Genomic DNA, 15,456 nt, shown 5'->3' on the forward strand with positions numbered 1-15,456 from the left:
TACGGCAGATCGCAGACCCCGTGCTGTTTGTACGTAGGTGTATGATTTAACTTTAAAGTATTAAAGTTATACCAAGTTTGTCGTATTTCACCTATGGTGGATTAATATAATCAATTAATACAAAATCCTAACCTAACATAACTACTAATATCAGATGAATAAAAAAAATCAAATTTAACCATTCCTAAATTAGTCTGTCTTCTTCCCAGAGGTTTAATCTACACACAAACATTAATTTATATAATATATAATATATATTATATAATTAATTTATATAATATATATAATATATATAAAATGTATATTTGACAAAAAATAATAATACAAATCAACAAACATGCCCGATTAACCAATAGCAACCAATATATAATATACTGTTATGCCATTGTTGTATTTTTTAAATCCAGATTTCCTACTTTTCCGATGGTTTTTCCTCAAATTTTCTTTCGTAAAAACCTTCTCCTGGTAATTACGATCATCTTAAAAACAATTTGATAATTCATAACAGATAATCATAATGGGTCATATTCGTGTATCGTACCTGCATGGTACACGTATCTCGCACATCCCAGTGATATAATATATCAAAATCGGTTGAGTATTTCGGAATATATATAGATTGTAACATAAACAAATTGTCGAGTTTTACTTATAGGAACAATTCATACATACACGCTGCTGACGATAAAACAAACGCAAAAGAAAAAAGGTCACGTTACAGGTAGTTGGAAACCTACTATAGCGGTCGGTCACAGGAATATCCGAAATACACCATGCAAATTTAAATTTAATATTAAAAAATTAATTCCGAGAATTTTCATACTCACTCACCTTTTAAAACTTCTCTGGACTTCCACAAATAATTTAAGACCAAAATGAGCTAAATCGGTCCAGCCGTTCTCGAGTTTTAGCGAGACTAACGAACAGCATTAGATTTTTATATATATAATTTATAATATCTTTAATATAACATGACTCAAAAATAAACTTTTCTGAATACACCAAATAGATTCATTTTCCCATCGAACAAGATACTGTCGAAGAAAATCGAAGAAGTTGTACTGCCCCATAGGCGATGAGTGATGACAGACAAAAAAATTAAAAATTAAAAAAACACATCTTTGTAAAATCAATACATTCATCGCTCCGCTCAGAATCTAAAATATATAAGTCGCTGTGATGAAAAAGTGTTTGAAAAAATGTTTATAAGTATAGTTACAGCTAGTTCTATAATATAAAAAATTTCTACAAACCAAACAAACCGTTTTTTTTTTTTTTTAAATTGTCTGTATGACATTTTAGACTGAAGTGGTTTTAATGGATCACTCTGTATAAGCTATTCTTTTTTTTATTTTGAAGGGGATTTTATTGGATTTCAGATAGTAGCTGCTCTGCACCATACAAGTCTATACTGTTTCTGAGGTTGGAATATTTAATCGGCTTGCGCGATTACCCGGCATTCGATTTGATCGTGTGGGCGTGGAGAATAGGAGAAAAACTGTTGGTCGTCGACACCGGATTCATTCAGCCGAACCAATATCTAAAGTAAAAGCACGCTTCGTCTGCTTGGTGTGCCAAATGCCGCAGCCATAATAAACAATATATATATATATATATATATATATGATATATATTATATACTATCCAGCACTGATTGGTTTTTCCTCCGTATAATAATTATAATAATAATAATAATAATAATAATAGTGTGGCAATATTATTTAGGGTTTGGGGGCACGTATTGCACTAAAAAATATTCGAAAACATATAATTATTTATTATTCACTAATAATTACAAAAATATATTATAAATAAATGCAATAAAATACCTACCTATATTTATTTTGAATTCAAGCAAACAAGTTGTTTTAATATTATTGTATCCTTTTCGCTTTAAGGTTATGAATCATACTAATAAGTAATAACTAATAATATACCTGTATGAACTTTTCATGAACATAAAAAAAAATATGAGAAATTAAATGATTTACATACAAATTTGTAATTTTCCAAAATAAATGTATTCAACTTGGAGCTTATTCAATAGTTTTTTAAAAAAAAACCTTAACAAAATATGTAAAAAGTTCCACCTTTAATTAAGTACTTATTATCATTATTTTTTTTCCCCGATTAAATAAGCAAAATCATAAGGAGTTCGGTTACGTTATTTTACAGATATTTTAAAAGCACATAAATATAGTAAACATTATAATCAATTGTTGACTTCTAATATGCATGTACCTACAATACATTTTGAATAAATGCGTTATTGTCGTTTGAAGACTTACCTAATCCAAAATACAATGATAGTAAATAGTAATAAAATCTTAAATACGTTTCGATAATATACATATAACATCTTTAAATCATTGATTAGAAGTCCTGTTTACTCGTGTAATCAACAGCAATATTCCATATTTGATCTTTTAGACTTTTATAGGTACCTATATGTATTTAATAGTTAATACTATACATTTATATTTTTATTACACGCACAATATATAATTGTATGTTAACTGATTTGACATTCCGCTCGTTTAATATTTTAAAATTTTTAAAATTATACAGACATGACGTATAGCGACGTATAATAGTATACCCTCGTCCATTGTACTACGCGTACGTTTACCTAAAAATGTTTTAATTGTTTTATATGACTAAAATGTTTTTAATTTAAGCCACCCTAAGCTATAAACAACCCCAATATTGAAAAGCTGGCCGTTACATGAATAAATGTTTCACTAAATAGGATGAGTTATGTTAGCTTGTAAAATTTAGATTTAAGTATTGCACACATCACTATTAGTACTTATAGGTACTACAATAGTACTGCAATAGTGCTACAATAGTACTACATTAGTCATAAAGACGTAAACTCTATGAGTACCTATACTTGTTCGAGAGGATTCCTCATAAAAAAATATATTAATCGAGTATATTAGACCTCCCCCCCCCACACACACACACACACACACAACAAAGTCACGGGATAGGGCTAGGTGCGAGTCTATACCTACATGAATATTCTATCTCGAGTCATATATCCACTAATTGAATACAATATAATATTTTATAATATTGTTTATGTTTATGGTTTTGTCACATCAAACGCAGTCTGTCGGCGATCACCGCCGCGACGGGCCGAAACGACGTGTACCTGAGCCAGACGGAACACGACGTCGGGTGTAAACTCCAGCTGTGGACGTTGTTCGTGGGCTGCAAGACGGTGTACGCCGAGAGGACTCGGGTGGAGGTGCCCTCGGACGCCTCCGCATCGGGCTGCTGGACGCCGTACGGATGGTACGTGTTCTGCGACTCGTTGGCGAACATCTATCGAGTGCAGCCTGGCGCACCGGAACCGGAAATGGTCGTGATGACGACGGCGGCGGATCCGATCTCAGCGAAACGCGGAAGCGGCAGCGGCGGTCCAGGCGCGTTGGTGTGTCCCACCAAACAGGGTTTCATGCTGTACGCGGTCAACCAGGACAACCGTCTAACGGTGATAATGATTATTATTGTGGTTGTTATTTTTACGATTATACTCCTGGTATGTTAGTGCCACATGATTAAGACATTTGTAAGGGTGTAACTGCATGTTAGATATACAGTATAAAGTTTTAATCACTGCGAGATGATATTTTCGCAGCTCGGTTTGGCCTGTACAAGAGATTATGTGACCTGTGGGCTGTGGATAACAATGTTTGCGCGCTATGTTCGGTGGTTATCGAAACAGAATATTAAATAACCCAATCGCGTCCCAATGCGTCAATAAAATATTATTATGTTTACAACACCAATATATAACTGAATAAATTATATATTATACGGCGTCAACTGTCGTTTAGCACAACCGTGCTAGCGAAAAATACAGTGTATAGGACTAAAAGTTTGCATTATAATATCAGAGATTGTGAAACAGGGACATTTTGGAATATTATTTGAATTAATTTTTTTTTTATTAAAGAATGGGACTGTGGGAGACGCGAAAGACGTTTTGCAGTTAATCTATTATTGACTATTACTATTTAGTTATTTAATAAGCAACAAATTAAGTTCAACAGTTTTGCTACAGTCAGTTAACATTTCTGTTAATTTTCTCCATTTTTGGAAATTCTGGTTATCTGCCTGAAAATGAATGTAATTTTTTTCATTAAAAATGAATTATGAACAAAATTGCATCAAAAAGACAAGTACCTATTAAATATCGAATAAAGGAATATTAAATTTTGAGTTGATAAAAATAAAAATTTATAAAAGCCCATCAATTACCACCCAGCTGTATTTTATTATTCATAATTTATTGACATAGGTATTATAGCCTATATAGGTATTATACCGTGAACAGTAATTTATTACCATTATAACAAATAACAATAAATAATGCGTGTTATTATGAATAGATTTTTGTTTTATGAATTGTAATTTAATGTTTGTTTTCCATATTCCATCTATAAGCTACCCAATTGATGACTTAATTTCTATAGTATTATAGTATTGTTAGGTTTCTACTTTGGGCCAAAATCTCTGCCTCCTGACGATGAAACAAAAAATTACGTCATCGCGGCGTACACGAAATACAGTCGATAACCAAAAGATTAAATGTCTTGTAATAATAATAAGATAATAAGCGTCATATAATATAAATTATATAAAAACCTTACGATATTTTTAAAAGTTTAATTTGATTTAAAAAACCTAACCAGATTATTTGCTTCAATCATCAATGACAAAACCGTAAATATTTTAACCATCTATACCTAATTTTATTGTTATACATAGTAATTAGTAATATATGGACATATAGTATAGAATTTTATGATATATATTATTATGTCGAGCCGCGAGTGGTGTCCTCTTGGGGGGTTTTTATATATATTTTTAGCATAATAATATTTGTGTGGCTGATTACGTTTTTTTGTTAATTGTCATACATTTTTCTACTTTAGTAACTAATAAGTAATAACCAACCTGTGCAAAAATAATAAAAGAAAACCAACACCGGCGTATACAGAGGTGTTTTGAAGCTATGAATATATCTATTATCTATCTATATATATATTATATATATATATATACATATAAAAGACAAAAATGTTCTTTTATATATTAATTATATAATTAATAATAATAATAATAATAATAATATATATTATATATATTAATGTTCTTGCCACATCGATCTCTGTTTTTCAATATTTTATTCTCAAACTGTATAATATTTAGAAAAAATACAAGATAAAAAGTATTTTTTTACAAATTTTTTTATAAAATTATTTGAAATAAAATACAAAATCAGAGATCGATGCGGGCTGTAGGAAGTTTTCTTTCAGATAAAAAATAGTTATTAAAATCCAACAATTCTACAAAGCTTAAGAGTTATTCCCGTAGCCATTTTTTTAATATAATACACCACATCAACCCTCCTAAATAGGTACCGGGTAGTAGATTAGTGGAAAAGTCTTATAATTTAAGTGGCAACTCAAATATAAAATTTAATTTTTAAATCATATAGAATTGTGGAAAATTTGAAAAACTGGCACCGGGACCCTTAATGCGATAAGCCTGTGTATTTTATTACAGAATGTATCGAGTTCAAACCACGGTCTCGGTGGACCAATTTTTTCGCATTTATGGATACTTTAGAGTTAAACTATACAATTATGTACGCACCACGTGGGATCCGCGATTCACCACAGGTAGATTGCCTACCTGATAATATATTGCTCGCACAATCACAAAAACCTAGCAATAGCAATAGTCGCCTCCAGCTAGTATAATAGTATAACAAGAAATAATGGTGCATAAATGACACTTTTTACTCATGTATAATATATTATTTGCAACCCGCAGTGTTTCAAGGACACCAGGGGCATTTTCACAAAAATATGGACGATGGTCGTTGACTGCACATTGCAATGTATGGTAGCTGTAAAAAACGACGTTTACGGCTGGTCGGACGAGGTACAATATCACATAATTTAATAATAATATAGTATCATGCGCACCTAGACAATATCGGAAAAGTCAATAAACATAATATTTTATTTTTGACCGTATAGGGAACGCTGTTACAACTGACACAGAAAAAACAAAAAATATTGAAATTGTACGGATCAAAAATCAAGTATTTTACGTTTGTCAAACCGACGGACGAAACGGTGGCCACCATAAACCATGCAAACATTTTGCAAGTGTGGGATGCTTCAACCGGAGAATTTGTAAACATTTTTAATATCCATTAAAGTAGGATAGTATTCTATTATTGTCTCTTGTTGTTTTACAGAAAAGCAAGATGAAACTAAATGGAACCGCAACGGATTTGTGTAGTAATCCATTTTACTACTATATTGCCATTACGTTTAAAAATGGTAAAATGGAATTGCTGAGAACTGTTCCCAAAGTAAACGAAATAGAGTGCATTGCAAAAATAGTACTATGTGATGAAGACTTATCTTCGGTAAAATTTTTCTCTGACGGAAACATTTGCAGTGTCACTAGTTTTCCCACAGGTCGATTTTATTACATAAGTGTAAGTTAATATAAATTTTAAATATACATTTAATATTATCATTTACCATTATATAATGCCATTTAATGACTTTATTGAGAATTAATACATACTAAAAACGTTTGGTATACAATTTAAAAAATATAATTAACACTTATTGTTATTATTTGTTGGTTTATGGTGTAATGATAATAATTTTAATAATTTAATATTTTAATAATATGTGATCGTTTAAAATTTTACTTTAAAACATCCAATAGATTACATTAGGACAGCAATGTACTGTATTAAGAGAACATCATTTGGGAAAATATGTTGTTGATATTGACATAATCGACGATAAAAAATCATCGTTTTTAACAGTTTTATATACAGATCTGAAAAACGCCGAAAATGCTGGAAATAATATTTTAATATTTGATATAAATTTCAATATAGTTTTTAAATTAAATGACATACAAAATTATTTCACCTCAGTATTTAAATGGAGTTCATGTTATGTACCAGGCGCATTAAACATAGCTTTTACTGTCTTACAGTCGAAATGTATTCACTTGATGACTATAGATATCGTAAAGGTATGATTAAATATTTAGGTACCTGATCTTATTATTAATATTGTAATAATATGTTTACGTTCAAGGAAAAAATGCTAGAGTCACAAACTATACCATTAGATCATCAATTAAAAAGTATTAAGACGTACACGAACGAAAATCATTGTGTTACATTTAGTCCAGATGGTTCATATAATATTTATGAATTTGACGATGATGGTCAGTGGAAACAAATTATCATGGTAAATTGTAGCCATTGGCAAAGTGGAGGGTTGATAGCTGCTCAAGTTGATGTCAATGCCCATAACATATTAACACTTAGTCACCAAGGAAACTTTATGTGTACAAGCTTTAAGTAAATTGTACAATGGAAACAATAATTTTAAAAAATATTATTTATTTTAACGAATTTTAGGGGTAATTTAAGTCGGAATAGACGGAGTGATAAAATCAATTTTCCAATTATTGAAGATCATTTTGAAACAAAAGGAATCGGGTTTGAGGACGGACCAGAATGTTAGTTTATTATTGTTAGTAATTGAAAATACATGGAAGCATAATTTATTGACTGAACTTCACTAATTTTCAGCACCAAAACGAATGACATGGGAAATGATTAATCAACAAAATGAATTGAATGCAAGTATAGCGGTTTATAGTAATCAAAAACAACAAATCATTCAAGATTTTGAAAAAATAAAAACAGAAGTAATAATGAGAATAAAAAATAGAATATAATATAAACTAAAATAATCATAATATTTCATTTCAGTTGATTACGTACCCCATAATTTATTTATTTGTTTTGAATTTTAGCTTCGAAATTTATTAGAAACAAATGTCAATGGGCCGGATGACATGAAAATAGATATAGAAGAATTCGATTTAAATGTAGATTATAGACTAAGTTTCAGAGAAAAATGTAAGCTTGAACGTAAAGAGTACGAAGAAAAAATTCTTAGTGACATAAACAAGTTTAAATTGGAAACTGAAAATATTATAAAGGAAAAATGGGAAACACTTTTTATCAAACCAAAATCTATATACGTATGTATCCAAAAAGGCGCATTTACGTATGATGGAATAAAATTATAATAAAAACTGATTTTAAATTTAATTTTAGTGTCTAAAAATTATATATAAAGTAGACAACTACCCAATAAGCATAAAAGACCAAGACATTATTAAAAAAGCAAATATAATCATAGAAGAAAGAACATTAATCAGAGATATGTCAGAACAATTATCCAGTGCGGAAGATCCATTTTCCAAGTAAGAAACATAAAATAAAAATTTTATGTAAATGTCAAAAATATTTTTTCTAGAAATAATTTTGAGATATTAGACGTCGAATCAAATTCATTGGAATCCGATTACAAGCAAAGTAATGATTTATCAATGATGGGTTCAATTAGTTATGAGTTTGTTGAAACTATCGACACTTTAAATTCTCAGTACAATTATTATAAATTAGAAATGGCTGAAGATGAAATAATTTTACTTAAAGTATGTAAACAATGAAAATTATAAAAGTTTCACCTGTGGTGATAAATTGTTATGACCTACTTATTTATTTTTACTTGATACCATGTTTTTCATATTTACTATACATTATTAGTTTATGGTTAACAAATTAAAGCATAAATTCAATCAAATATTTGATGATTTGTTTACGGAAAAACAACAACAACTGGATAATTTGAAAGAATATAATGACAGATTACGTGTAATTGAAACTGAATTGAGATTGGCATGCAAAAGTATTAAAACTGAATAAACCATTGCGGAAGCTCGAAAACAGTTGTGATGTCTATTAATTTTGTTTAGTTGAACCCACCGAACCGTCTCCAGTAGATTATGAATGGAATAAATATGAACAAACAGAGGAACTTTTACACGTCGATGGCGATGAAGTTCCCGTAGAACTGTATCATAATAATGTATTATCCAGTAAAGAAATGTCGAATGACATGAATTCCGGTGCAGAAGAACGAAACAGTGAGACGATAACTCTTAACAACTATAGACGGCGGGCACTAATGATTATGATGGATGGTGTGCTGGAGAAAAGGTGGGAAGACGAATTGAAAAAAGACGTGCCAATACCGCAATGCATGGTGGTGTGTGTATATTTTCAAGATTTTCTTAACAAGTGCACTAATATTTTTCAGAGGAACGTATTTAGGAGCAATGTATAATTTATACGTACCTGATTAGATTTGAGGCGACGACCGCCTCACGTGGCACTTTTCATACATACAAATATTTTTTTTGCAGCATATATAGTATTACAAACATATGAATATAATATAATATATGATTAAAATGTTTAACTATCATATTGAAAAAAATATTAATTTCTGAACGATATAAATTATTAGATAGCACATAAATATTGAATATTTAATTTCATCAAATTTAATTGTCTACTTATATTTCAAGTTATTATTGATTTCTATTTCGTATTGAATTTGTACTTTCTATTTTATCTTTAACACAAATACAATATATTATCTTTACCGGCATAAAAATTATGCATACGATTTTTTTCATATTATAGTTAAACAAAAATCCTGAGGATTTCACAGCTGACGATTTAAAGGCTATAGACGAGTATGAAAAATTAACTTTGGCTTTGAACGAAGAGAGAGTAAAATACAAAAATATTCTTGAAGAAGAAAAGACAAAAATACATCATCACATCGAACAGATTATAGAACAATTTGACAATAATGTATTTACGTTGTTTCAAATGAAGTTGAAGTACAATTCAGCCATCGATCACGAGAATTTAAAAATGCTTAGGCTTTCAAAAATGTTGAGCGATAGTGATCAACGAAAACACCAAATTAAACGACACAAGTAAGTAGATATATATGTATATTATGGTTTTATTTTTTTTTTTAGATAATTTATCAAATATTTTAATTTATTTTGGAAGTGAAATCATTTTGGAGTTAAGAGAAGCCATTACGGGATTTGAACAAATTATTGCGGAAACGAATAAAAAAATTGCAAAAACTGAGCCAAATTCTTTGCTCAATACTATAGAAGCGTTGAATCACAAAAACAACATTCTTAATAAACGTTTTAAGTCTGAATTTCCTTCCAAACTAATTTACGAACAAGCATTAATCGCCTACAAGTAAAAACCAAATAGAACTTTCAATAAATTTTATAATATTTTAAAATTAATTTTAACTCGTAGCCGGAGACCTAAAATACAAGGCAATAAAAACTATTCGTCAATACTCGGTTACCAGTTTGTCAATACTATAATGGATCCATCTGATGATAAGCTACATCTTTTAACCCCAGAATTCGTTAAATATTTAGATACACTTAGGGTATATGACGATTATAAATATGTAGATGATTATAAGCTGAATATGGACAGAGAAACTTGGCATAAGGTTTGCAATTTTAGACGAATGAAAATTGAATCAGAATTTAAGATCAGTGCATGTCAAAAAGACGCAACAGACAAGGACAATTTATTGGATAGCTTAAAGCGCGATAAAGAAGACAAGGAAGCAATGATTGAGAAATTAAAAATGACTATTATCAGATTAGAAAACCAAGATTTGTATTATGAGGATAACCCTGAGGTAAAAAGTAGGACTTTTAGTAGTGACTATAAAAACACAGATGTGTTCGTTTTTAATTTCAGGTTCAATTAGTAGTGCCTCAAGGGAACGTTGAAACCGTATTAACAGGACACTTCAGCGATTTCGAAAGCACTACACTTATTTCTAAAAATGCTATTGATGAAGTGAACACCGAAATCAAAGTAAACGATTTTATATTTACATATTCATATAATATAATATATAGATTATATTACAATCATAACGATTTATACAAACTGTGATAATTTTATTTTAGGCATAACTTGCATTATAACTATAAAATTTGATCTAACTTTTGTTCTCCGCTCAGTGAATTATAATTACTTTGTTATAGTAACTTTTTTTCATAAAATAAATTAATATATTTATACAATAAAACATTTTAATTATTACAAAATATATAATTTTTAGAAAATGGGCAGTACTAAAATTGATGCTTTATCTAATTTACTGAAGTTCAAACGTAAATGTCGATTTTTAAAATGGGAACACGATATTCTAAAAAACCACAAAATGCCATTGTATAAATTTCGTTTTGATCTTATAACATCAATGAAAATAACCGAAAATGTGTTAAACTACTTGAAGTTTAAGATGAAAGGAATAAATAATGCAGAACAAGCTGAACAAAACGTGGACAAAGAACTATCAGCAATTAAATTTGTAAGATATTACCTAATAAGACGATTTCAATATAGATTTACATATTTATAATAATTAATAGGTATTGTATATTATATACATAGGATTTAAGTAGGTTTTATTCATGTAATATGAGTAATAATATTATGTACAGGCTGTACAGCGATAATTGTATTGTGAACATGGTAAACCCCTATGAATATAATACAAACATATAAATTGTGTACAATTGGTAGACATTACACTGTGCTCACGTCAATCGTAATTTAATACCTTAGTACCTAGTTAGTAAATACATAAAATATATTGTATATATATCCATATAGGTAGTATATACTATATACGTATAGTATAATAATTTATACTATTAAGAAAAGATGAAATGCAACAGTATATAATATATTATAATGCGTGTGATAAAATATACTGTTTTTCAGACTTACACAAAACAGAAAGAAAAGCTAAATGAAAAGTTAAACGAAATGTACAAAACAGAAAGAGATATTAAAAATAAAAACAAAAAGGCTGACGAAGAGATAGAACAAATGACGTGTGAATTAACTGAGTTAAAGTGCCTCATAGATTACGGTTTAAACGACAAACTGATGCATCACAGTGGTGAAAAGTAAATAGACTGTACTTTTGGTTATACCGTAATTATTATAACATTATGGGTATCATTGAAAATTTAAAAATTTAAATTATATTCAAGAATGAATAGAAAAATACATTTATATGTATTTGTCCAACGAATACTTAAGTAGTAGATTAAGTATAGTAAATTAAGTAGATTGCTATGTCAATCTCTATTCTCAAATCTAAATATTATTGTCCTAAGAGTAATAATGACATTAATATTAGAGAATATACACAACACATGTTTTGTTTTAGGATGAAAGATATAATGAAGTTTACACAGATCAATACTAAAGTACTAGAACTGCACAAAGAAATTGAAGCGTTGCAGATAGAATTGGAATTACTGCTCCTCAGAACTTTTCCAACTCTGTACACTAATTTTCCAAAAAACACTAGTATAAGCAAATAGTATGATTTTATATGCCCAAATATTACACTTAAATTTTCTATTATTATAGATTCGCTATAATCTATATTTCATAGTTACATTTTAAAATAAACATACAATAAATAAAAGATTTTTAGTACTTTTAAAATCGAGTTGATAGATACATTACGTAAATAATCAAATGAAACTTTAAATATTATGTAGTACTAGACCGGAGGGCTAGTTATATAATATTATACAAGCTTAGATAAGAAAAAGACGTGTAAAAACTTGGTGCAAGATAATGTTATACTTACTAGTCACTACTTTCAGGCACGGATCCAGAGCAAAGATCTAGAGGGGGGGCAACAATTTTTTTACAATAAAATATTGTACTTTATTCTTAATTTAAAAATGTTGTCGTAATAGTAGATATAGGTAATCAATGTGATAAATAAATTATTGATTATTTAATATAGAAAGCGACAATGTGAAAAGAAGTTTAGATTTTGGTTATTTGTTAATTAATATATAATATTTATATTTATAAAAAAATATGTCTGGGGGAGGCCTAGGCCCCTAGCCCCCCTTCCCCTTGGATCCGTCCCTGACTACTTCAGCCTTTAATGATTTTAACAAAATTAATATAAAAATAAAATCCAATCACATGACTGAATGAAGCAAATGAGCAATGTATCTCAGTTTATACAATTAATAGTACATCATACCATATGGCATATTTTTAGCGAAGTTGATCTTTTTGTGAAGTGAATGTTGGTATAGGTAAGTAAACTTTTTTACTAATACTTTGTAATTTATCCCTTATTAGTTATTTTCATTTTGCACTTCGTTGGTTGCTAATATTTTATTTTTGAAATTTAACAACGTCTACATAATAAAAACCTTTCCTCAATATGGATAATTTTCGCATAAATTAAAATATATTTTTTCAAAAATACAATAAGTACAGCAAAATGTTTTTAAAATGTACACCCTTTTCCAAATTTGTATTACTTATTCGTTATATTAGCATAATATAAAGTTATCCTCGTCTAATTGAACTAAAGGCCATTATATAATACGTTTTTCAATAAAAATCAGAATTTATAAAATTAATGAAAAAATAAATATAATGTTTATAATGCCTATAATGCTTGTCAACCCTCGTCAACAAACACTGCAGTGTGGAGTTATTTCAGGATATACGTGACTCTTCATCACTAATCATCTTGTCTAAACTTCACAACAATTATAATAAATTAAATAATATTTCTTATTCTATTCCGCAAAAACGGATTTGCAGCAGGCTTTTCTTTTAAATATAATATTTTAAAAACTATAAGCACACTCATGTTTTTCAACGAGCATAAAAAAAAATTAAAAAACACAAAGTCTGCGGTGCTCGCGTTTCAGTAAACCACCACACCAATGTAGTATCAAGTATTAAAAAACACCGACATGATATTCATAAAAGCACTTGAACCCAACACGAGTTCAGTAGTATATGCGACAACTCAATTGCCATGCAGACCCAAAGGTTATACACATATAGGTACTAACCAATGCAAACATGCAATATAATAATTTGTATGACGAAATTTAAATTTTTATATACTTATAGGTATTGGAATAATTATACGAAATAACATCGTTAAATTAAATATTAATAGTAGGTACCTACCTATTAATATTATCGTCGAAAATTAAAACTAAAAATCGTTATTAATTATAATTGAATGAAGTGTAGGTATAAAGCAATTTAAGCCACATAATTTTGTTTAAAAAAAAACTTTAATAAAAATAATGTTGAAATTAGAGATGATAATGAGGAGAAATCATAGATAGTTTTTATTATTTTGAAATAGAGATAGTTAATGAGATTTTTCGTTGAGTTTTGTTATAGGTATAGTTATATAAAACACGTCAGCCCGTGATGATAATTATGGATACATTTTCAAATAAGTGTTTTTTTTTTTTTTTTTTTTTAATATGTTATTACTTATTTATAAAACAAATAACATTTCAAAGTGCATACAAATATATATTTTCAGATTCAAAAGCGTAATAAATAATGCATGTAACTTTTTATAGCGTGAATGTTTATTTTGTAAACACATTTAAACGACATTTAGTAAACGCATTCGCTCAAACACCTTGCTTTTGATTTGTTTATTTCACTTATTGAAATATAAGTACCAACGCCCAAAATGGCACCAAGCTGGTGCTACATAAATTACCGAAATGGTGAGACATAATATATTTGATATGATAAATGATAATAACATATTATCGTGACTTGTAAAATTTTATACGCAGTATTATAAACATTTTCATATAATATTATCTATTTTTCAAAATAACTACCAATCTGATTTAGTGTAATATTAAATACTTACGTATTAGGTATGCTCGGTATGCGTTTTTCACGATTCAGAGTCCAGAAGTATACAATTTCGAACATGATACTCACCCGTAAACAAAATTGAGTTAGTGGAAATTGGTGAATTAATGAACACGTACATATTCCATAGTTGTCTAAATAGCCACCTCCCCCCAGTTTTTCGGATTATTTTAAAATTAAAGAATGAAAACAGAGAGTTTATTATTAGCCACTCATAGGATTGTTTTCTCAAAATGGATTTAAAATAGTGAATATTTTATCAATCAATATATCCAGTGCTCAGTTGGTGTGTGGGGGGGGAGATTATTGCATAATACCCCTACTACATCATTTTTTCACGTCAAGAAAATGCTACATTTGCTATCTGCATGCGTTATTAACTCTGCTAATTTAAATTTATATTGATTTGACCTCTTATAAAATGTATAAGTAACAATATTATCGATTGAACTTCATAGAATTTTTTTTAATATTTAAATTATAACGCAAGTTATGGGTATTTTAAAACTATAATTGATTGTGCATTTTAAAATACCCATAACATATCTTCCAATTTCAATCTAACAAACCTAAGATGTTCTCTACATTATTATAGTCTTACCTTTAACCTTTATGATAGGTGCAACGTTCTCACCAGTGTCTAGTCGAATAAATGGTAATGCTGATATAATTGAACTATGATGTTGTTATACTTATATTTATCGTCATGCAAA

The 15,456-nt window shown here is 28.9% G+C and overlaps 2 protein-coding genes across 2 annotated transcripts in view; both read left to right on the forward strand.

Annotated features, from left to right (window-relative positions):
• Nucleotides 1-1,582, forward strand: part of LOC115033700 — a 4,918-nt gene extending 3,336 nt beyond the window's left edge. The window contains exon 4 of the mRNA XM_029486956.1: nt 1,380-1,582. Within this exon, the coding sequence (XP_029342816.1) occupies nt 1,380-1,549 (170 nt within the window). The 3' untranslated portion in view covers nt 1,550-1,582. The remainder of the gene's footprint in view (nt 1-1,379) is intronic.
• A 988-nt stretch (nt 1,583-2,570) lies between these two features.
• LOC100574441 (cilia- and flagella-associated protein 43) lies at nt 2,571-12,474 on the forward strand. Its single transcript, XM_016800862.2, has 21 exons — nt 2,571-2,575; nt 3,115-3,499; nt 5,851-5,961; nt 6,060-6,218; nt 6,284-6,529; nt 6,769-7,086; nt 7,152-7,420; nt 7,481-7,581; nt 7,655-7,773; nt 7,882-8,112; nt 8,189-8,337; nt 8,391-8,571; nt 8,684-8,825; nt 8,893-9,185; nt 9,626-9,927; nt 10,007-10,210; nt 10,274-10,673; nt 10,736-10,855; nt 11,106-11,357; nt 11,774-11,961; nt 12,228-12,474. Exons 1-21 carry the CDS (start codon nt 2,571-2,573, stop codon nt 12,382-12,384), a joined length of 4,332 nt encoding a protein of 1,443 aa, XP_016656351.2. The 3' UTR covers nt 12,385-12,474.
• Nucleotides 12,475-15,456: the final 2,982 nt, after the last annotated feature.

The sequence above is a fragment of the Acyrthosiphon pisum genome, chromosome A1, assembly GCF_005508785.2.
Source record: "Acyrthosiphon pisum isolate AL4f chromosome A1, pea_aphid_22Mar2018_4r6ur, whole genome shotgun sequence".
NCBI classification, from domain to species: domain Eukaryota; kingdom Metazoa; phylum Arthropoda; class Insecta; order Hemiptera; family Aphididae; genus Acyrthosiphon; species Acyrthosiphon pisum.

Coding starts and splice junctions, on each gene's coding strand:
- LOC100574441 (XM_016800862.2), top strand. Junction 3,500..5,850: donor ACCAGGACAACCGTCTAACG/GTGATAATGATT, acceptor TGCAACCCGCAG/TGTTTCAAGGACACCAGGGG. Junction 6,530..6,768: donor GTCGATTTTATTACATAAGT/GTAAGTTAATAT, acceptor AACATCCAATAG/ATTACATTAGGACAGCAATG.